Source organism: Carettochelys insculpta, chromosome 24 (genome assembly GCF_033958435.1).
Source record: "Carettochelys insculpta isolate YL-2023 chromosome 24, ASM3395843v1, whole genome shotgun sequence".
NCBI lineage: Eukaryota > Metazoa > Chordata > Testudines > Carettochelyidae > Carettochelys > Carettochelys insculpta.
The window spans coordinates 3399917-3422925 of NC_134160.1; the positions used below are offsets into that span (position 1 = coordinate 3399917).

At 45.7% G+C, this 23009-nt stretch overlaps 1 protein-coding gene across 2 annotated transcripts in view; it reads right to left on the minus strand.

Moving 5' to 3' along the window:
* TFAP2E (transcription factor AP-2 epsilon) overlaps positions 1-23009 on the minus strand; it is a 45372-nt gene that overhangs the window by 7698 nt on the left and 14665 nt on the right. Inside the window, exons 4-6 of one of the 2 annotated variants that reach the window (XM_074976159.1) lie at positions 4051-4149; positions 2287-2515; positions 199-317 (exon numbers count right to left, since the gene is read on the minus strand). In XM_074976159.1, the coding sequence (XP_074832260.1) occupies positions 199-317; positions 2287-2515; positions 4051-4149 (447 nt within the window). The remainder of the gene's footprint in view (positions 1-198; positions 318-2286; positions 2516-4050; positions 4150-23009) is intronic. The other variant, XM_074976161.1, reaches the window with a different exon arrangement.

Below are 23009 nucleotides of genomic sequence, written 5' to 3' on the forward strand. Positions count from 1 at the left end.
CTGTTGGCTTCAGAAGACATGGTTGCTTCAAGATGGAGAATTACATGCAGACCCCACTTTGGATTAATGATGTCTGCTGCACTATCTACTCTGATTTAGGCCCTCTGCCATCCGGCAAATTGAAAATGGAAGCCTTAGAATGGGCAAAGGTTGCATTCCCCAGTCTGATGTTAAACCACTGAATGAATCGAATCTTACCTTCCACCAAAGATGTCAACAAAGTGACATTGGCAGCTTTACGCCTTCCAGCAGGTAGATTTAAGCCTATTTTCTCTAATCTTTCCCTTAAACACCTTCCACCGTTTTTTGATTTTGCCCTGCAAAGGGGAAAATGAGGAGGGAAAAGATTTTAGTTGAAAGAAAACAAAAAGCAACATGCAACCTGCTGTTCCCCAGTCCACTGTAACAGAGTACTTGTTTGATTTGCCATAAAATATACATTGAGCTCCACACAAATCTCAATAGTAAGAACTATCAATAATAGAATATAAAGTTAGAATTAATTTCTATATTCCAGACAATATGGTAGTCCCGAATTCTTTTATAGCCATTAAGAGACCTGCCATTCAGTGAATGAAACAGATGAGCATAAAAGAACCTTCATTCGACAGCTAGTTCTATGGTTTCAAATTCCTCTCAACAACAGCGATTCTTAGTGATGCCTTTGTTCCAACAAACAGCAGCGCATATAAGTTTGCTCAGGTGACTCTCAGATTCATTAACATTGCATTTGGTCTGCAGGCTTGTAGAAACTTTCTAAGCGATGCTGTGTATTTCAAAAATGCCCATGTGCCCAGGAGTGTATAGAAACCTACTGGGCTTTGATGTTGTTCTTAGGGAGTTCTACCTCTAAAAGGTGGATCTCACTGGAATGACAACAGTAACAGTCAACCCGGGAGTTTCCCCTGCAGAAATCACCATTGCAATGTGTGGGGCAGCATCTCCATGAATGGTAATAAAATTGACCATCACCAGTGTTCCCAGTTGAGTACTTGGTCAGCCACCCAGGAGAGATTCATGTACCACCCAGCTGATTAGCAGAGTGCCCACAACCACCCACAGCTGGCAGCCTGTGTTTCTGCTGGTGGTGCACATAAGAAAATGCATTCTGCTCATGGATGGAAAAAATTAAAGGAAACACTGACCTTTACCCAAAGCAGCAGGAAAACACTGGCCTGTTACTAGAATAATTTAATCCAAAATATCTTCAGCCTTTGCTATTCTGAGATAAAAAGCACTCACCAGGGCTCCCAGAACCTGGACACGAGCTGCAAAATTCAGACTTGGATTCAGATGGTGAATATCCTAGATATTTGGCTGGGAATTTGGCATGGAGGCTTTGGCTTGGCCTGCTGTAGACCTAGAAGGCAGCTGCACAGTTTGGTTCAGGATATGAGTCTTCCCAGATTTGGATTTAGGGCTTTGAAGTTGTAACCAAACCTCCATATCACAGCAAATCAGAAGGGCCCTCAGGTGCCATCTGAAGTCAGTGGGACAATCTCAGGGCATTCCCTACACTGTGAATTCTTTAGGGGCAGGGATTACCTTTTTGTTCTGTGTTTATGTAACCTATGCCCCTTCTGGGTGTGAGGTGCTCTTCCATCTAGCAGCACCGAGACTGTTTGCAGAGAGAATTACGAGTCTGTTCACAGCCTTAGCTAATAGTCAGCTGACTTTTAGCAAATGCAATAGAGGGTCATGCACTAAGATCCAGAGCTCCTGGGTTTGATTCCGCCTGCAGATGACAGGAGTCTGTCAGCGTTATATGTACACTCTGGCTAACATGACTGGGGCTGTATCTACATAGCAGTGTTATTTTGAAATAAGCTGTTCCAGAATAGTTTATTTTTACATACTGCTGCTACACAAACAATTCATTTCAAAGTAGCCCTCAGCTATTTCAGTATAGAGCATCTACACACAATAGAGCCTATCTGGAAACAGAGCCACTGGACACACTATGGCTTATTTTGATACAGGCTCTATTCCCTACACAGCCCCTATTTTGAAATAGCACTTTCAAAATAGGTGCTATTCCTTGTGCAATGAGGTTTCCCAATTTTGAAATAAGTCCAACCACTATTTTGAAATAATTTCAAAATTGTGGTTGTGTTGTGTAGATGCTTGCAAAGTTATTTCAAAATAACTTTGCTGTGTTGACCTACCCTGGGGCTCCTGGGCTTTACTGCGATACCATTAAGTGAGGGCTCATCCCTGGAAATAGCTCATAGGCTTTGACCTGAGGAGAGAGAAATGAGAAGACGGTAAGTAAGGTGTGGTGCTTACCTCCTGAGGACACCCCCAAGAAGAGAGGCATTGAGACACTCGGGTGGGGAGAGCCTCCGCTGCACTTCCCCGACAGTCACTTTGTACTTAGAGGTGGAGCTGAGAAGGGAGAGCCTGCCAGGCACAGAGCAGAAGACTTCATTGGGATTCGTCACCCCTCCGATCAGACTGTCTTTGTTCATCGACAAGGCAGAGATGGTGGTGCCGTTTGCCTTTGAGGGGATGGGCACTGGGAGAAAAAGCAGCAGGAGAGAAAAGAACGTCACTGGAAGGGGTCTAAGAAGGAGAAACCCAAACTTGGTTATACTTGGGGCTACTCTGCCACGAGGGCAATGCACAGGCGTGTCCATCATCAGAAATAAACATACATGACTACAGTGGTTTCCTTAGTCTTGTATGTTTCTTAGTGGAGAAACAGAAACTACCTTCAGGCTAGGTTTGAAAACCAAGAAAATGCAGATGTATAATTCATCCTTCCACATTTCAGAGTGCAAGGACATGGGGCTTTTGGTTGGCCTCTGGGAAAGGATCAAGTACATCATTGTGATCTGGATCCAGGTCCAGATCCCAAACCCCATCTGCCTTTGAGGTGCCCAGGAATCCAGGAGTTGGTTTGGCCTATCACAGAGGAAAGAGGCCAAATTTGCAGAACTCGGATCTGGATCCTCTTTCGAGATTTCCAACACTCCTGATTTTTGGAGGGCTTTTGCTTTTGGGATTTTCACTGGGGCCAAGATTACACAACACTGTTAGGGAGGAGCAATGGACCTGAATTCTCACTCTTGCACCTCCATTAACAGAGACTCCGCAAACCCCAGGGCAGCTACGGGCAGTGGTTGTGGCCATAGGAAGATTCATGCTGAACTTCATCAGGCTGTGGATCAGAACCACAGCAAGCTGAATCCTCACATTTTGATCACTTGGTCTAAAGTTATCTGACAAAATCAGGTCCCCAAACAAACTGCCTTGTCCTTAATAGGGAAAAGCCAATTAAAAACAGGAAGGCGGACCCATAGTGGTGAATAACAGGCACCATGCAGGGGCCATGGCCTTACACCCACAATGAAATTGACCTATTTTCTGCAGGCATCACTTCAGTAACAAACCTTTTTAGGCCAGTAAAGGTTGTGCTGGTTAGAGCCCTGGCAGAGGCTTGTACCAAGTGACTTTGGGTTTTATATTTTGAAATTAATACCCAATTTAACTGAACAAAGGTAAATCCATGGTTTCTAAAGAGCTAACTGCAAATGCAATCACTACAGATCATTGAAACCCTGGCATTCTTTGTGGTTACTGAATAATGGTCACTCCATGATGTGCATTCAGACAGCACGCATGCCTAATACTTAGAGCAACACAAGACCCAGGTTTTATAAAGGAAATACACATGCCCAAAATGAAACAGCAAACCTGAAATTTAAGCGGAAAGGGCAAGTATAACTGAGCCTATTAAAGGGGTCTTACAATCAGCATATTGTAAATACAGCTCAACAACTTGTTAGCATGGCAATAAAACTGCAGCACATGTTACATAAAAATGGCTAATGTTTTAGGGCTAGATGAATGGAAATAAACTAAGGTATATTAAGTTCCCTCTCAGCATGAAACTTGGCCAGCGTCAGGGGGCTGAAGGACAGATTGCACGGGTTTCCCTTTGGAACTGACTAGCAAAGGGTAGAGCTCTGACAGTTGCACCCCGTGGGATTGTGGCTGATTTGGAGGTTCTAAGGGAAGAACAGAGGCTAAAAGATTCAAGAACATCACCGTATGGGCTAGGAAAGCAGAGCTGCTTCCAGACAGCAGCGACGTCAGGGCTTTCTTTCACATTCCCAGGATGGTTAATATTTATCCCTTGGCACATTCCTAAAATAAAAAGCCAGAGCACGTTTTAAAAATGTCCATGTATCACTGCAAAGATATGTCTTGCTGCAGGCCCATGCATTGCTAAGGTTTTGGACTTCACTGAAACATGCATCCATACAGTCCCATGCATTGCTGGAGAGCTGGGCATATCTTGTGGGTTCATGTGTTTCCGTGCGTTTCCATGCATTCGTGGGACAGCAAAGACCTTTGCATTACTTGTAGAGCCACACTTTATCATGCATGTAAGCGACCCTGGGGATTCATGCATCATGTGTATTCATGCATCTCTGCACCCCTGGGCACCTCCATGTCTGTGGGTCTTACTACATAGCCATGCAGAATGGCGGAAGCATGCAACACCGCTCATCCACACGTCACAACCTAAGTTCTCCCCCGGTCCAGGATGAGAGAGGGAGACTCTGTTTGGACTTGGAGTGCTTTAACAGTGGAAGCTATTCAAAAGCTCACTTTGCAGAGCACAAAAGATACAATGCAGACGTGTGTTTGGGAGGCATTCCATGTCGGGACAGAGTGCTGGGCAGTGAGGCCAGGTGACGCGGTGCACAGCAGCAGAGTGATGGGTGTACGAAGAGGGCATGGTCAGGCACAGAAATATGGTGGGGCACAGCTGTCTCATGACACCCACAGCCGCTATGACTATTTTAAAACATGTGCTGACTGGTTTAGGAATATGCAAACTGCAGAAAACCAATCCACCTTGAAAGGATTCAGCTAGTCCTTGCCACTGCCAGAGCCACAGCCCAAAACCAGTTAGGCATTCTCTGTTACATGCAATGACTTTCAGAATTCCATAGGTGCTGTAACAAGGAGAACCCATAGCGGACAATTACTTTTACTACAGGTTGAACCTCTCTTGTCTGGCACCCTGGGGACCTGACCGGTGCCAGATGAGAGAATTTCCTGGACCACAGGAGGTCAATATTGTCTACCACATTACCCACACTTCCTCTGCTCACTGGGCTCTTAGAAGACATTTAGGGATAAATTACAGTTAAATAACGGCACAGAACACTGAGAGCCAGGTCTGCTGGCTGTAAACAAACTTTATGGGCCCATGGGAGACTCGACCACATCCATGGTAAGTGGTCATCCAGCTAACTAAAATCATGCAGGATTATGGATGTTGCCAGAAGAGAGAGGGCTGGAGTAGAGCACTTCAATCAGTATTGATCTGTATTTTATAGTAGTGCCTAGAAACTCCAACTGAGATGTGATCCCATTGGGCATGGTGCTGTACATACACAGAAGAGGAGAGAGAGTTCTCTCCCAAAGCATTTACAATCTAAATAGCGAAGACAGACACAAGGGGAAGGTTAAACTGAGGTATATGGAGAAGTGTGACTTGTCAAAAGTCACAGAGCAGGCCATTGGCAGCGCTAGGAATTTCTCTAAATCTCCTGCCTCCAAGAACACCACCTGTCCACTACAGCAGGCTTCCTCAATCCAATCAGATGGTCAAACATAACTACATGAACTATTTTCTTGTTGGCATTGCTTTCTGTTGGCCTGGTCCAATCTGCACCTTTTTTACCAATAAACTGGCTGCAGGTGAGATACAAAACTGTCCTCTGAGACTGGCAGTTTAGTCTGCTGGGCTTTTTGAGAACCAAACTGGCTCTTGTCACAAGCACACAAAAACGTTCCCCTGATCTGCTGCTTTCTTGTTCCCCTGAGAAGATGCAGGTGACCAGGACCTGAGCCAGCCTGCAGACAAGGAGGAAGCACAAGATGGCCAGATGTTGGCCCCAGGCTCAGCAGGTGACACAAAGCCCTGTCTTTGATAGCTCTGAGCTCACTTTGTTTCTGATGCAGTTTAAAAGAGCAGAGTCTCCCTTTTTGGACCATGTTGGTGCTGCCACACGACTGACCCTCTGGCAATTCTGAGTTCTAAGCAAAAAACATTTCTGAGACTTCAACCTGGGCCCGAGGGCAGCATGAGGAACCATGTGCTGGAAGATCTAAAACTGCATTGCGGGGAGAAGGCTTTGTGGAAGCATTTTCTTACTCCATGTGCAAAGCAGAGGCGCAGCCAGGTTGTATACAGATCTGGACTGCAACATTCCCAGTGTCCTTGGATATTTGCCTCCAGCAAGAAAGCTGGGATATAAAAATTAAGCAGGCTGCATTGTCCTGACACTCCTGTACTGGATGCAATCCACCGCCTTTGAACACTGGGCATATTGCCTTCCCATTGTGGATTTGTTCTTCCACTCGTCTGGATGAGACATAGGTGCATGTCGAACCGTACTGCAGACACAGAACCATAAAAATATAGGACTCTACTTAGGAACTTGGGTGAGCTGAGCCATCTGTCTTCTGTATGATACAGAGACTGTATTTCCAGCGGGGACACGCTCAAGACACCGCTCATCTGTATAACACAACGAATACAAACCCAGCCCACTGGTTGGCAAAGGAAGAGTTAAACTGCTCTCCTGCACGCAGAACTCACCAGGGTGTTTTCACCCCTCACTCTAGAGATTACCAGACTGCCAGGCCTGGGGGGGGAAAGACTGGTATAGGGCTCAGCCTGAAGGAGTTATTCCAAGAGAAAAGCTACAGTGGGATGCTGCTGTGGTGGCTTTCTCTTCCTCTCTGCATCTCTCTGTTAGTGCTGGGCTGGGCTAGGAGACTGGCAATAGATTTGATGTAAGTTAGTGAGCATCAGCTTTCCCAACAGAGCTTCCAGAGCTATCAGAATCAGTGGGGTGGGGAGATGGGTAAAGAAGAGAAAATCATGGCTAGGTGGCACTGTCTACTCAGCTTAGAATGGATGGATGTAAGCTCTGATCCTCTTGACTCACATGCCCCTCCCCTGCCATATTTAAAGCAATGCTTGTCTTGCCTGTTTTTAGTAACTACCTGGGACAATGTGAAACTTGTTTTCCCCCCCACACACTTTCTGCTACACAACGTGCAAACAGTATTATCACTTAATAATTATTTCAGTGTAAATAGTTATGCAGATCAGAACCACATTGAACTCCAGTGTCCAGCCCCCCTCCCCAGAGACCTCACGCTGTGCAACAGCGGAAGAATCAGCTCAGCTAAGGGGAGGACCTGGCAGCACTGGGGCAGAGGGCTTAAGTGTGGATTTAAAAGATGAGGCTTGCATGCTGGGCAACTAGCACTAATTTATTTTTAAGCCAGGAACACGAAGTTCACGTTTGGGAGCAGGGGGAACTCATGGACTCTGCAGACAGGTTTAAGACGATGGAGAGATGATGTTTTGGAGCCACCTGTTCCCCTTTAGGAATCCCAGGTTAAACCAGAGTGGCACAGACTACAAATGGCTGAGTATCATTCATGAATAGCATCTACTTGCACTCCTGTTGTGCCTTGAGGCCACAACTGAGAAGAGGGGCCCATAGGACCAAGCCCTGAACAGACCCATAGTGAGAGGCAGTCGCTGTCCCAAGGAACTAACCGTCTAAACAGACAAGGATGAAAACGTGGTGCATGAGCTCCATTTTATAGATGGAGAGCCAAGATTCACAGAAGTCCTTCGACATCCCTCTTCTAGTGAAATAAATGGGAGTGAAGTGAATCTAGACGTATGGACTTGCCCAAAGTTTGAAATACTTTGAACTTGCTTTGAAATAATGTCCTGAGATTTCAGGAGGGATTTTCTCACGTAGTCTCTGCTCTATTATCCTCTCGCAGGTGATAAATGTTTCCATTAAAAACATGGCTATGTCAGGAACGTGCACGCAGTGGGCAGATGCTGGAAGGGAATTTGCCTGTGTTTCTGCAGTGTCATTTTGCCAGGTGCATTTCCATTGGAACAAGCTCAGGATCTCACTGTCTAGTTTACTCTCCCACGGTAGACAAGGGTGGTTAAATGTTACATTTTGTGTGCCAAACAGCAGTGTAAATGGTGACCTAAAAAATCCCATGTGGGCATCCAGCTATGTTGCTCAAGGGCACATGCTGGTTTGTCTTCCTTTAGAACCAGAAAAGCGTGTTATTTCCAACCAGAAATGCCTTGTGCGCACACACACACATGCGCAAGCTAACTTGGATTGCCTTTGTCCTCTGCACACACCTTGGGCATAGCTGTCTCAGATGGTGCAACTCACACACTGAGGCAGAACTCAATTAATTAATGTCAGACAGGGGCTTTCACAAGATGGCAGAGAGAGATTTCAAAATGTGTTCCAGTTTCCAAGCTCAGCCAGCCACGTGGCTGTCCTGAATACCTTCCCTCCCCGCTTTCAACAGGGTGGGACAGGCTTTCATCACTCCACACTCATCTTGTTGGATCATGCAGTGGAGCTGCTCTAAACCCACCTGTGCTGCAGGGTAGTCTGGTGGTAGGAGCTAAGAGACTGGAAGTCCAGACTCTGGGCATGTTCCTGGCCCTGTCATGGCCATGCAGTGTGTTATTTCTTCTCTGTGGGCCTGGGTTTCACCAGCTGCAAAAGGGGGATAAAGATACCTCGGAGGAATGTTGTGATGCTTAATTAAAGCTTGTCAAGTGCTTTGAGATCCTTGGGTGAAAGATCCCTTCTGTGAAAAGGGCTGGGATGATAGGTGTCGCCAGAGGGAGTAGATACAGCACCTAGATACAAGACTGACTGATGCTCTGTAGACATGACAGGCCTGGCATTTCCAGTGGGATGCTGCGATTTTGTCAGAACATGCTGGGTGGCAGAAGTGGTGGATTCTGTGCGGTGTCTCAGGAGACACTGAGGAGGGGACAGCAGCTTTAAGCCAGGTCTGGGCTTGAGAAGGGAGCTGCAGAGCCCCTAGTTAAAGTTAGATTGCAGGGACTGCTCTAATTTGTTGTTGCCCAGAATAACTGGTGTGCAGAGTTCCCTGGCCACACCCCTCCTCCCATCAGGACATCCTGCTGGTGGGGCTGCTCATGGAGACAGCAGAGTCCTTTTGCCAGCTCCACGCTGGCTGGGAAGGCCCTTTGCTCTGAGGGCATTCATTCACCTAAAGCTGTCTTTACCTGCTGCCCACACTCTGCTGTTGCTGAGCGTAATGGAGATTCAGGTAAGGGTCTCTTTGTGCCAGTGATGGGCAACCGGAGCCCAGGAGACCCACGCCACCCATTGGGCTTCTATGTGTGGCCCACAAGACATTTTTTACCCTTGTCCATACTCAGGCTTGCCAGATTCTTCTGGTTTCCTCCACATGCCCTTTTTACTACTGGTGCTACTAATGTGACAGACATGTATGCCAGCACAGTGAGCAAAACTACCCTCTCTCACAAGGCCCTCTTGGTTACGACAATCTGCGGCTCGCTGAGAGGAAGGAGGCCACATCTATGGCCCACTCACTAGCCTAGGTGCCCACTGCTGCTTTGTGTCCTGTGCCTGGCTGGTCCCGCTGCAGGGTGAAGATGGGTCAGAGCATAAGAGGGGCTCAGGGCTTATATTACAAGGACATCGCCCCCACCCCCAGCAAGAGGAGAGGGAAATGAGAGCCACGCTAGACCTTCTTCTTGCAATTTTTTATTTTTTAGAAAAAGTCTTTACGCATTTATTCTGGTATGAAAATCCTTCAAAAGCACCTGCACCCAGCACTCGCCTTTCCTCAAGCAGCTGCCTCAGCCCCACCCCCTTAAATGGTACATCACACTCCCAGCAACTGAGAACTTTGTCACCTTACAATTTCTAAGGGGATTATCCCCTGCACCGGGAGCTTGGCTGGAGGGTTTCTCTTCTGCTCCCTTGGAAGAATAACGCATTGGCTGCTAACCATGGCCCTGTTCTGATCTTGCTTATCCTGGGAACTCCAGGGGCTTCAGTGGAGTCCCCTCTGACTGATTCAGAGTGAGTGAGAGCAAGGTTAGAACCAGTGTTCCCTCTATATTTTTCCATCAAAGGGCAGTATAAATTTTGTTCTGTGCACTGAGGCACATGTGAATGTTCATCACTCGCAGAAACATGCTGCCAGCTGTGGGTATTCTGCTTATCAGCTGGGTGGCACCTGAATCTTTCTTGGTGGCTGCCCAAGTGCTCAGTTTACAGGGAACACTGGTTAGGACCAAGGCTCATAAAATGCACAGAGAGGTGTTTTCAGAGTGTAGCGGAACGAAAGGAAGCTTGGGTCCTGGTCTGGGGAAGCATCCAAACTGATCCTTTATCTGAGCTGCATGGGACTGATTCTCACCAACAGCTGACACCATTGTAAATTGGGAGTAACTCCATTGAGCCAGTGGAATGAGATGGCTGTACAGCCAGTGCCATGGAGAACAGCGTAAAGCTTGGTTCTGTAGAATTGTCTGGAGATCTCCCAAGACTAGGAGGCCTAAGCATGCACTTTCTAACACATTTGCTCCCGGTCCCAGCTAGGAAACCCCTGCACGCAGAGCCCTTTGCCCTGTACTCAGGTTCCAGGTGCAGAGAAAAGCCAGACAGGGAAGGGGGACTGTATCCAAGAATGAGAAAAGTCTCAGGGAGTTTCCTATTTGTCTCTGTCCAGTTTGTCCTATCTCACACCTGCCCTGGTGTCTGTTGGAAAGCAGACATCTCTCTGTCCCACTGCACGTCAAACAGGATAAGCTGTCATCTGTCAGGGATGGGTTAGGGTTGCATCACAGACAGGTTTGTAACCCTGTGGGGATCTTGCCTCTGGAGACAACCTCCATCCTTGATCCTGAGTGCACTCTGCCTTGGTGGCAATGATGTTCCATCTCCAGGCATACAGGGTGCTGTCTTTGCAACAAGTGGACATTTGATCTTGTGAATGTCTCCTTACAGCGCTGGGGTCTCAGAAGGCAGATACTGTCCTGAGAGGACAGTCAATTGACACCTGATGTACACTTGGCAGTGGTGACTCTCCTTAGAAAATTGCATTCTTAGCTCCTAGCACGTGCTAGTATGTAGCAATGAGAGTTTTACTGGATGGAAGAAATCTTGCAGCCTTGGCTTTGGTATTTCTTAGGCTTAAATGTTTCCCCTTGTTCTCTAAAACTGGCTTTATTCCCACTGACCTGCCATTCTGATGAGGAAGGTTTAAGAATCAGTGAATTTTACTAGAAGAAGTTGCAGATGAAATCTGGACGCAAATCAGAGAAGAGCCCTTCTGCAAATCTTCATTTGAATTCAAACACAAACAGCTGAGCCTTCAAGCTTCAGTAGGCAACTTGTAAACAGCCACTTTTAAGCAGGAATATTCACCCCAAGCAAATATTGCAAATCTTCTATTTAGTTGTAAAATTAGCAGTTGGCACAGTGGCAGTCAGAGAGTGTACATATGGCATCCAATCAAATTACATGAAAAATACCACCTGATTTCTGGTAGCTAGCTGCCAGCCACTCAGATACTCTGCTGAAGAGGATGATGAACACGTTGGCTAGGGCCACACGGCAAAGTTATTTCGGGATAACAGCTGTTGTTTCAAAACAACTTAGCAAGCATCTACCCTCCACATATGTTATTTCAAAATAAATTTGAAATGTCAGGCGCGTTTTTTCAAATTTCATAAACCTCATTGCAGGAGGAATAATACCTTTTTTGAAACAGCTATTTCAAAATAGATGCTGTTAAGACACAGCCTAGCGCTATTTCAAAATAAGCCATAATGATGTCCAATGGCACTATTTCGATATAGGCACTGTGTGTCTGGACATGAAATCGCTGGGTGCTATTCCAGAATGGCTTATTTCAAAATAACACTGATGTGTAGAGGTAGCCTTTTGATGTTCAAATACTGATTCTGCACATAATCTTGCCTAGGGAGGTTGTAGAATCTCCATCACTGGAGATATTTTGACAGATGTTTATCAGGGATGGGCTAGATGGTACTTGGTCCTGCCGTGGGGGGGCGGGGGCAGGGAACTGTACTTGATGAACTCTGGAGGTCCCTTCCAGTTCTACTGGTCTTAGATTCTGTGATGCTAGAATTGTTCTTACAGAAGAAAACATTTTAACAACAAAAATGCACAAGTGCTTTTTTATTGTGAATCCATTTGAGAAACATTTGTCCTTTTTGAAAACAATTTGTGGGACATAAAAGAATGGCAGCATTGGATGCCTACATGGTTTATTGCAAATTAGTTGCTGAGCTTTACTTCCAGCTGAATCACTGGGGTTGCTGGAAAAGAAACAAGTCTACAGGAAGTATGTCGGTCAATAAATCTCACCCTTCCTTCCAGCCTGCTTTTTCTCTTCTCTCTGATACATGCCTACTGAATGCTATATCCCAGTTACTCATCAAACCTCTGGTAATGGAGCTGTGATAGCAACATCTCTTCACAGATCAGAATGTTAATGATAGAGGGTGTTTTAAAGAGGTAGTCAGTGAAATCTGCATAGGAGAACCCCCTGTGTTCCCTCTAACTTTTTCCATCAGTGTGTGGAATAAATTTTGTTATTGTGCTCCAAGGTATGTGTGGATGTGCTGTCCCCTGTAGGTGTCTGTGGGCACTCTGCTAATCAGCTGGGCAGCACCTGAATCTCTTCTGGGTGACAGCCCAAGCACTTAGCTTACAGGGAACACTGGAAAACACCCCTATAAAACAGCGCTAGTGTTAAGACACACTCCCCAGAAGTATATGGTCCTGGCTTTCCTCTCACTGGTTACACACTGGTGTCAGCCCCCTGCATTGAATGGAGTTGCTATACAGTTACACCCATGAACATAAATTTCTGCTCCACCCTTCAAAAGTCACTTGCACTGAGTAATCTATTGATATCAGCCTTTTCAAAGCTTGCTTAAGATGAGTTTCACTGTGTGTGAGAGAATTCTAGAGGCTAGTACAAAGGAACCATTTGCATAAGCTAGTCGAGTCCCTTGTCTCAGAAGCAGCAATGCCTAGTGATTAGAGCAGGAGATAGGGAATCAGGCATCCTGAATTGGATTCCTTGGTCCAAAGCAGGACATTGAATATGTCACGTGAGTTCTCTCTGTCCTCTTTTGCCCACTGATGAAGGTTGCTTCAGAAGGGCAAAGGATTATCATCCTCCATCAAGAGGGACTTATCTAACCTCAGCTTGAATGTCTCCAGTTGTACCTTGCATACTCTAAGAAGTGTCTGCCTGTGGGCGGGAGCTCAGACTGTACCTTTGAAAGCCCTTCATTTCAACCAGACGGTACTTCAGAGTTCAGATTGTTCAATTTCCTGGGGTTTCAGCTGAGAGGTATTTACTGATGGTCCTGAGGAGGTGGTCAGGGCCATTAGCTCTGTTTCAAACCTGCAGCCTGTAATTATCCTTTCTTCCCAGAGGGGATTATACAGGTATTTGCTTTATCTTACATGCACAACCTGAGCCAAGTCTCCATGTCAAAGAGCCTCTCTGGGAAATACTGTAATTTGCTTACGGGGCCTTTTCAAATGGAAGGATCGAAAGAATCTTGTTTTTCTCTTTTGGATTTCAAGATTCCTGGGCGCTGATCACCCAGTGGCATTTAGAATCTCCAAGGAAAAGCTGCAGCAGGAAGCCTCCAAACTGGTCCCATGAGATCAGTAACACAAAGAGATCCTGTGCTTAGTCCAGGTCTTTATCCTAAAATTGTCTTTCCAAATGTAAATCAGTGCAGTAGATTACACCTCCAAAGCAGACCACTTAAATATATGGGACCAAATTCACATTCAAGTAGTTTGAAGGGAGTTATGGAATCCCTCTCCCTGGATGTGTTTAAGAACAGGTTAGACAATACCTGTGAGGGATTGTGTAGGTATACTTAGTCCTACTTGAGAGCAGGGGGCTGGACTACATCACCTTGCAGAAGCCCTGCCCGCCTCATATTTCTATGACTGTACATTCAACCTACTTATATTTCCCCTGTGATTTCAGTTGAATACAGATTCTTCTTTACCTCTCACTCAAAATATTGTCTACTGTTGCTGTGTATCAGAGGGGTCGCCATATTAGTCTGTATCTGTAAAAACAATGAGAGGTCCTGTGGCACCTTATAAACTAAATGATGCATGCATCTGATGAAGCAGGTCTTCGCCCACAAAAACTTATGCTCCAAAAGTCTGTTAGTCCATAAGGTGCCACAGGGCTTCTTGTTGTTTTTACTGTTGCTGTGGATTGTTTAATCTCACCTACCTTTAATCCCAGAGGTAGCTGAATGTCTGTGCTGGGTTTCAGTAACAGCGTGTAACATTTATTAAAGCAGTTGAGTATTCTTTGGACTGAAAGGTGCCAATTAAGTTAAAGATGAAACCTGAATACTGTATTGTCTCCTTAAGGAAACAGCCAATCAAGATTAGAACATAAAGTCCTCTCGTCTTCCGTTTGGGCAAATAGAGGCAAGCAACTAATCTGTAATTAATAATTGTATGTAATTAATTTTGGCTTTGTTCATGTTCATGAATTGTATACCAATGGGTCACAAAATGCTCCAATGTATTTGTTATTAGCTAATTTGCAAACTATTCAATGCGAATATTCACAGTTTGCACATAGCATTGTTTCTGTTCTGATCTGACTGGACGACTTAAGTGACACCCTGAACTGCAAAATCTGCGATTCAAAATTAGCCAGTTTTCAAGGTTTAAATTCATTTTTTCTTGTCGACACTCATATAATCACAGAAAGTGAATACAAATGGATAACCACCACAGACCCTTAGAAATTTGCTTTTAAATTTCTACTTTTTTAAATTTTAATTTTTAAATTTCAATTAATATTTCAGAAAATTTTTCCATCATTCACTCAGCTCTAGAAATAATTACCCTAATAATGTGCTCCACAATACTGTCTTGCCATTAATAATGGCAATTATTAATCAATTTGAACTGGTTGTGAAATGTCCATTCATATAATTATCCATAACGAACAATGTTCCAGATTCTATTTTCACCTTTCTATCTCTGATGAAAAGGTGGGGTTTACTACAACAATTCAGCTCTCTCAATTTTTCCTTCCTAATTAAATATAACCTTGCTTGAAGTCATGACTGAATCCCTTCCTGTCTATATTAGCAAAAATAAAAATATAATAAAAATAATAAATATTATAAAAATAAATAAAATCCTTAATTCAATTATTACCAGTCCTTTATCATTCAGTAACTACTGTCCCTTTTCATAAATAATGTTTTGGCCTTCATATTAATTTAGAAAAATATATAAGTATTTGGAAGAGCGGGCAAAGGAAAATAAAATGAAGAGTGGAAAGGAATGAAAAGAGAAATGAAGATTTGACAGTTTCGTAAAGTTTAAAGAAAAGCAATCTGAAACTGGAGTTCTGTGCTGGTCACAAAAAAGTTTCTTACTGTCAAACTATATCAACAGCCCAGTTTCAGATGTGTAACACAGTACCACACTCTTACACACACACGCACACACTTGTGCTCTCTCTGCCCTCTAGCAATCAGCATCACAGATTTATTCATTTAGCACTGCATAAACTCCCATTACTTTTTGGCAACGGATCTATGGGATCTTTATGTGTTTAAACAGTATAATCCATTTTACAGTAATATGCTTGAGAGATTTTCACTGTATTTCCTATAGAAGCATCTGAATTTGTGTGGCGTGGATCTACATAATCTAAAAGGAGAGAACAAAGATGCAGTGTCTTTTAGAAATGGCTGTAGATCCTATATAAGCCATGGTAATGTTGCTATCAATTTGTTAAAATGCATTTAGATTATGGAAGGGTGAAAGAGCCTTCAGCAAAGATTTGACTGAACTAGTAATACCAAAAGAAAATATTTATCTTCATGCAGAACTTGCTGCCAATCCACAGATTTGGGGGAGGAGGGAGGGCTCTGATTTGAGCATCAAACCACAGTAATGTAACTATGCCAGTCCACCTGCCATTTTGGAATTGCTGGGTAGCCCGGAGACAGGTAAAGATACTGGTCTCCATCAGACGGTGGTGTCACAGTGGAAAGGCCTGTGGGTCTTTCTCAGTTCAAAAGCCTGCATGTTGGCAAAAATCCATGGGATGCCAGGCATTTTTCCGTATAATTGAAACCTTACTTAAAAGAGCAATGAGCATTCTATAGAAAGCCATGCAGCTGCCACAGTTTGCTGGGGTGGGATTTTAGGCATCCCATGGAAATGTACACACTGCAAAAATCTCTCATTGCATGAGCACAATGCTTTAGATACTGCCATCAGAAGAATCCCTTACAAGATCCTGACCCTGGAATTCTGCACCCCTGGGCCATGCAGGTGCCCCTTTGACATCGGTGGAGCTCTGCACAGAAGCAGATTTGCCTGCATGGGTCATTGTTGGACTGGGGTCTTGCTCCGGACAACAAGGAGTTGGCAGATCCATGTGTGATACCAACATGAGTCAAACGATTGTTTTGTAAAACCACAGATCTCAGGACATTGATTCCCCTAGGTATTTATGGTGGCAATTATCAATCTGTCGCAGTTGGCTGAAAAATATCCAGCCACTTGCTTTTTCAGTGTAAAACGGCTTTTTCAGCAAACCAGGAATGTTCATAAAAAAAAATCCAGTTTCATCAACATTTTTTACAGGAGGAAAAAATGAGAAAAACCGTAACCAGATCTAATAAGTGTCAGATTGAATCCAATGATCGGCATGAAATGGGGAGTAATCCCTGTTTTATAAGGTCTAAGAGAGGTAGCTGAGTTAGTCTGTATGTGCAAAAACAACAACAAGTCCTATGGCACCTTAAAGACTAACAGCTTTATTTGGCCGTAAGTTTTCATGGGTAAACATCACTTTGCCAGATGCATCTGACAGAAGTGTTTTTACCCACAAAAGCTTATGCCCAAATAAATCTATTAGTCTTTAAGGTGTCACAGGACTTATTATTCCTTATTAAAGGGTTATTTTAACTGCAGTTATTAACATATCTGTACATTCTTGTTACTATTATAATTTTTCTGATCACTTACTGATTTGAATAACTCCTCCTGCTTGTGACTTCAAATTGTGCACTTAGTGCAAACCTGAATGTTTTGGAGAAAAAGACAAGCAGCATCTCCTGCTAATACCAACCATTCGAAGTTCCACTTTCTCTCATCTGTTGCATGCAGCATTGTCAAAATCTCTGCTGTGGTATCTGCCAAGCACAGGGCATTTAGCAGGGATTTTTTTATGCATCTGATTACTGTCTATCTGTAATGAGCCTGCAGGGAGTCACTGGTGTCTAGTGATTAGAGGAGGGATTCTGTTGCTGGCTGACATTGGCTCACTGAGTGACTTACAGCAACTGTGTTAACCAGCTCCTCTCCATCTGTGCTACTTATATGGCCCCATCAACACAGTATCCGAGGGCCATCCAGTGTTTAGTGAATTTCTTCTCACAAAGGCCATCTACGGCAGATAAGTGCTCTTATTCCCATTGCACAGGTGGGAAACTGAGGCACAGAGAGACTAGAACCCAGATCCACAAAAGGTATTTGGGCCCCTAGATTCCACTGATTTCAGCAGCAGTTAGGAGCCTTGGGCCTAAGTGACTTGCTCAAGGTCAGAAAGTAAGTCTGTGCCAGAGCTGGGACTTAAATACCTCTCTCCCAAGTCCCGCGCTAGAGTCCTAACCTGTCCTCTCTGTATCTCTGTTTACCAGTCTGTAAAGTTGGGGATTGCTGACTTTTTGCAAACCCGATGGAGCTCCCTGGAGGAAGCAAGCTCTTTGGCTGCCTTCTGTGTTGTTCTCATTTCTATGCAGTTCATCAGAAACTATTTTTGCTTTTGTTTTTTGAGGGTACTGTTCTAAATAAAACCAGGGTGAGCTTTGAGCCAGATTTGAAAGATCCCGCTGACCACTGCTCAGCAAGGAAATCAGTTCAGTCCAGGACCAACAGGGTCCCGAATAAGGCAAGAGAAAGGTATAGGAGAGTTGCAGAGTGTCTGATCGTGGCTGGTAGAGACTGGAATGTGAAGCACCACAGAGATGCAAAAAGTCTGGGAGATTGTGCCTCAGTCTAGTTGTCTCACTTGCAGAGCTGGAGCTCATGCAGATCAGGATCCATCCAGACAAAACAAGGATTGAGCAGATCCTTCACAACCCAGCCCCTAAGTAATTTGGAGCCTCAGGCTTGATAAACAGCTGAGATAGATGGAGAGGATTCAAACCAAGCCAGAATGGCAAGCGTGTTGCATGCTGGGTAAGGCTGGTGGTGAGCTGAAGCTGAAGAGTTCAGCGCCAGAGCTGACTCCTCCTTCATCCATCCATGCGGTGAGAGACCCGACCCCTCCTGCACTCCAACACCCTGCTTTAGACTTGCCGTCAGTTGCAGGGATTTCATTTAGGTTCAGCTCTAGCCATTATAGTTTTGCCTCCTAGTGCTACTCTGCTCTGGGCAGGCCCCAGGGACATGTCAACTGGCAGCTGCTTGGTCAAAGCCTCTTCCCACTGGGCATCTCTGACCCCTTGTATGTCCACTGTGGAGAGCGAACCTAAGGCTCAAATGGCCCCAGACCTCCTGTGACTGAGCCTCTCCCGATGCACCCCTAAACCTGCCCAGCTGCCAACTTCTCTCTTGCTCAGCTGGTTCTGAAAGTCTCTGCCTGAGGCCCTTCTCCTCCTGCCTCGCCCAGGGGCCAGGAAGAGGCTCTTTAAAGTGTCTCTGACTGAGCCCAGGTACTTCTCCAGAGCTCTCCAGCCTGGCTATGCAGGCAAGTCTCTTGACTTATTTGGCGGTTCACTGAACTGAACCTTATGGGCAAATGTAGACCTGATCCCATTCAACCCCTTAGGAGTTCTGTCCCCAGAGAACAAGCGTGTCGCACCAGGGCATTGGTTTGGGCCACTCTATACAGCAGAGAATGAAGCTGGACACCAAGAGGGAAGAACCTTTGCTGATCTATGCAAACACATTGGTTCTTTTCCCAGCAGCAACTCTGTCTGTGACCCAGAGCCTCTGTCGAATCCGTTTCAGCCAACACTGGTACCCCGATGCTGGAGGCGTCAGGTGGTAAGAATCTGAATAGCGCAGAATTTAGCACCACGCGGTTTCAAAGCATTTTACCCACTTTGGTGACTGAATCCCATTTTGAAGAGAAAAATAACCCGAGGGGAATTTAGGCTCCTAATGTCCATTGATTCCCATGGATTTCAGTAGGTGCTAGAAGCCTAAATATTTTGGAGGATTTGGGCCTAAGTGATCAGCCAAAGTTACAGAGGAGGAGGAAAGGTGGGCCAGGCACCAAGGAAAAATCTGAGACTTAAATCCCTGGCATCCTTGGATAATTAAGTTTTTGTCCATTTTCACCTGGGACCGGTGATCTTTGATTATCACTTATGGGAACGTTGGGTTTGGAGACCTAGGTTTGATTCCTTGCTCTGCCACGGATATCCTGTATGACCTTGAGTAAGTCATGGAACCACACCATGCCTCAGTTTTCTAGCTGCACTATGGGAATAACAGAAATCCCTAGGCTGCCAGCAAGAGGAAGAGAATATATCAAGTATTGTGAGGCATTCAGACACCCACAGTATTGAAGCTGGGTCAGCATCTACACTGAAAGTCAGTCAGCAGCTGAGCCAGGAACAGAACCCAAGAGTTCTAGCTCCAACCATTAGCCAGTCTGCTGAAGAAGAGCAAAATTTCAGTTCTGCTCTGGGAGGTTAAACAAAGGCTGGTTGCTTGGAGCAGGCGAACCTGGCCCGTTGCAGCCGGGGGAGTTTCTCAGGCGTATTTCCAGATAAGTATCATGTCTGAGCTGAGCGCCACATCCTGGGCATTCACAGCACAGAGGCACTGCTGAGCTCCTCAGGTTTGTGACTGTGCAGATATGCTGATAATTCAGTCGGGGCAGAAGCAAGGGGTGAGTACGGCAGAAATAGACCAGGCCCAGAGCTTTTGCTGGAGAAGACAAGTGATTCAAGCAGCAGGGACATGCCTGACCTGAGAGCACCCACCAGATGCCCCCAGCACCATGCAGCACAGGGGATGTTGTGGTGGGTTAAACTGCATTTTGGTACTCAGTTCCCTGCTGCTGGTATCCGAGCTCTGCGGTGAACAGGCTGCAGGGGCCAGCGTGGCTTTGTGGGCATTCAGAGTACTTTCCAGCCTGCTTTGCAAGCCAGCAGTTGGGGAACCGCTCCTGCACTTAGCCTCTAGGCATGCACGGAGGGTGAGAGGTGCAGCCAGAAAACTGGCCTGCAGAAGTTCTGCATAGCGTGATGATTTGAAAGACAATTCCTATGTGTTTTTGTAGATTCCGGGGCCAGACAAGACCACTGAGATCATCTAGTTGGCTCTCCAGCACAATGCAAGCCAGAGAATGGCCCCAAAATAACTCCTAGGGCAGAGCTTTTAGAAAAAGAACCTATTCCGCCAGGAGCTTTGGTAAATTGTGCACCTGGTTAATTACTCTCCCCGTTAAAAACGTGCACCTCGCCACTCTGAATTTCTATCGCTTCAACTTGTAGCCACTGGATCAAGTTAGACCTGCTAGCCTGAAGAGCTTTTCACTGCAGATTTGTTCCCCATGTAGATACTTATGAATTGTACTCAAACCACCCCTTAACCTTTTCTGATTTGAGGTAACTAGATGGACTTGCTCGAGTCTGTCACTGCAAGGCAGGTTTTCTAATCCTTTCATCATTTTCAGGGGCTCTTTGTCTGAGCTCTTTCCAGTTTATCTACATCCTTCCTGAACTGCAGGCACTGAACTGGACACAAGAATCCAACAGTGGTCAAATAACCTCTCTGCTCCTAGTGGAGATTCCCCCGTTATTTTGTGTGTCTTAGGAACAGATACATTGACAGATCAATACTGGTGGTAGTCCAGTACCTGGACTCTAGCAGTGACCCGAACTGGTAACTTCAGCGGAAGGTGCAAGAGACCTCACAGTAGGATAAACTTCCTACAAGGGAACTTTCCTCCTAAACCCAGGAAGGCAGCAGTTTATAAGCCACGTATTTCTGTCCTCTCTAATGTAACTTGGGCTGTTCTCATTAGCTTTGTAAGCAGGGCTGCCCTGGTGGGGCGGGGCGCAGGGCCAGGGCCCTGGTCGGCAACCAAGAAAGCAAGAAGAGCCTTTTTTTTTTTAATTTGGTAAAAAGCTCAATCATTCAAAAGCCGCAATGCATGTGAATAACTGTACTTTTTGTAACCCCTATTTTTAGAACAGCAGACACACATATCCCACAATGCCCTGCACTTATTAAAGGGGGAGTTATCCAGGGTTTCAAGCTCACATATCGCTTGCTATTTAGATTTGAATTGTTCATTGTTCCGCTTCTACATGTTCACTGAAATATCAAAAATAATTAATAGGGTTTTGCTTTGTTTTGTTTTGTAATCATAGCTCCAGGAGCCAAAGAACTCCTTAAAGAGCCACATGTGGTTCGGGAACTGCAGGTTGGAGACCCCTGGCCTGGGGTACCCCCCCCTCCCAGCACCCGAAACACAGGGCCCGGGGCAACATCCCCCTGTATGCCCCACCCCTTCCCTGCCACTGTTCGATCCCACCTCTGCTCCACCCCTTCCCCCAGCCCCAGTCTGCCCCAGCCCTACTCTTCCCTGCCCCCTTGCCAAAGCCCTCTCCCACAGCAACACAAGCCTGTGGATCACCTGAGGGCCGTGCCTGGCATGGAATGGCAGCAGACAGTGTTCCCATCTTGAGCCCCTTCCCCCAGGTTACCCTCCTGGGGCTGCCCTGAAACACAGCAACAAGATGGTTGAGGTGGCCACTGTGGGACCCCCTAAGGCACATGTCCTATGGACGCGATGGCTCTGTACATCACCTCTATTCCTTTTTTAGATCCTGGTTACACTCTTGGAATCAAAGCTATCCAGGCACAAGGAGATCTAGAGGTTGACTATGTATGATGTTAAAAAAAACAAAACAAAAAACAACTTTTAACTGGCTTACAATGTGCTGTCTAGGAGGTCCCCTGGAGAAAGGGTAAATATGACCTGGTTTACACTCTCTTGTGTCCCATCCATTGTCTTGTAAACTTTTCTCACAACTTCTCTTATTTGTCTCCTGGCCGAACATGCCAAGTCTTCCCAATCTGCCCTCAAAGGGAAGTCTTTCCGGAGCGCTAATAGTTTTCCCTGCCGAGCTCTGTTGCACCCCCTCCTGCGGCTGCACTGCTCATGGAGTTTCCTGGAACATCTCTCGAGTCATTTCAAGTTTTTTGCTCATAAGAACAGTCACCTGGGGTCAGACAAAAGGTCCATCTAGCCCATGATCCTGTCTTCTGATAGTGACCGATGCCAGGTGACCCAGAGGGAATAAACGGAACGGGGAATCATCAAGTGATCCATCTCCTGTCACCCACTTCCAGCTTCTGACACACAGAGGCCAGGGACATTGTTCCTACCCATCCTAGCTAAGAGCCATTGATGGATCTATCCTCCATGAATTTATCTAGCTCTGTTTTGAATCCTGTTATAATTTTGGCCATCACAACATCCTCTGGCAAGGAGTTCCGCAGGTTGACTCTGCATTGTGTGAAGAAGGTGCTTTCTCCCTTCCTGCCCTTGTCTTGTTGGCTTGTGGATATGTTTGTGGAGGCGGAATACAGTTTATCAACAAATCTGTTACTACACCTGCATTTAAATTGAACTCGTCTAAGCAGATCCCACTTCTGCCAGCATCTCTCAGGAGGAATTAACAACCGAGTCAACAGAGGAGCTGAGTGCAAACTGGCAGCATGTTCAGGCAAGTCTAGTAAACTAAGCTCAGATCCTGCCCTCTCCTCCATAACCAGAGAGAACTTGGTACCAGGCCCACCAACAGAGGGGTAATTGCACTGGGCCCAGAGATTCAAAAGGGCCCAGAGCTCCTGGCCACCACTACCACTGCTACTGCAGCAGCAGGGACAGCCAGAGCCCAGCATCCCCTTGGATTGCCACTGGAGCACCGGAACACAGCGTGCCGCTCCGTGCAGCTCTGAGGGCTGGAGGGAATAGAGCATGCGATGGTCCGGACAGTGCTAAAGGCTGATTGACCGAGACTCTTCCCCTTCCTGCTGAGGCCACAT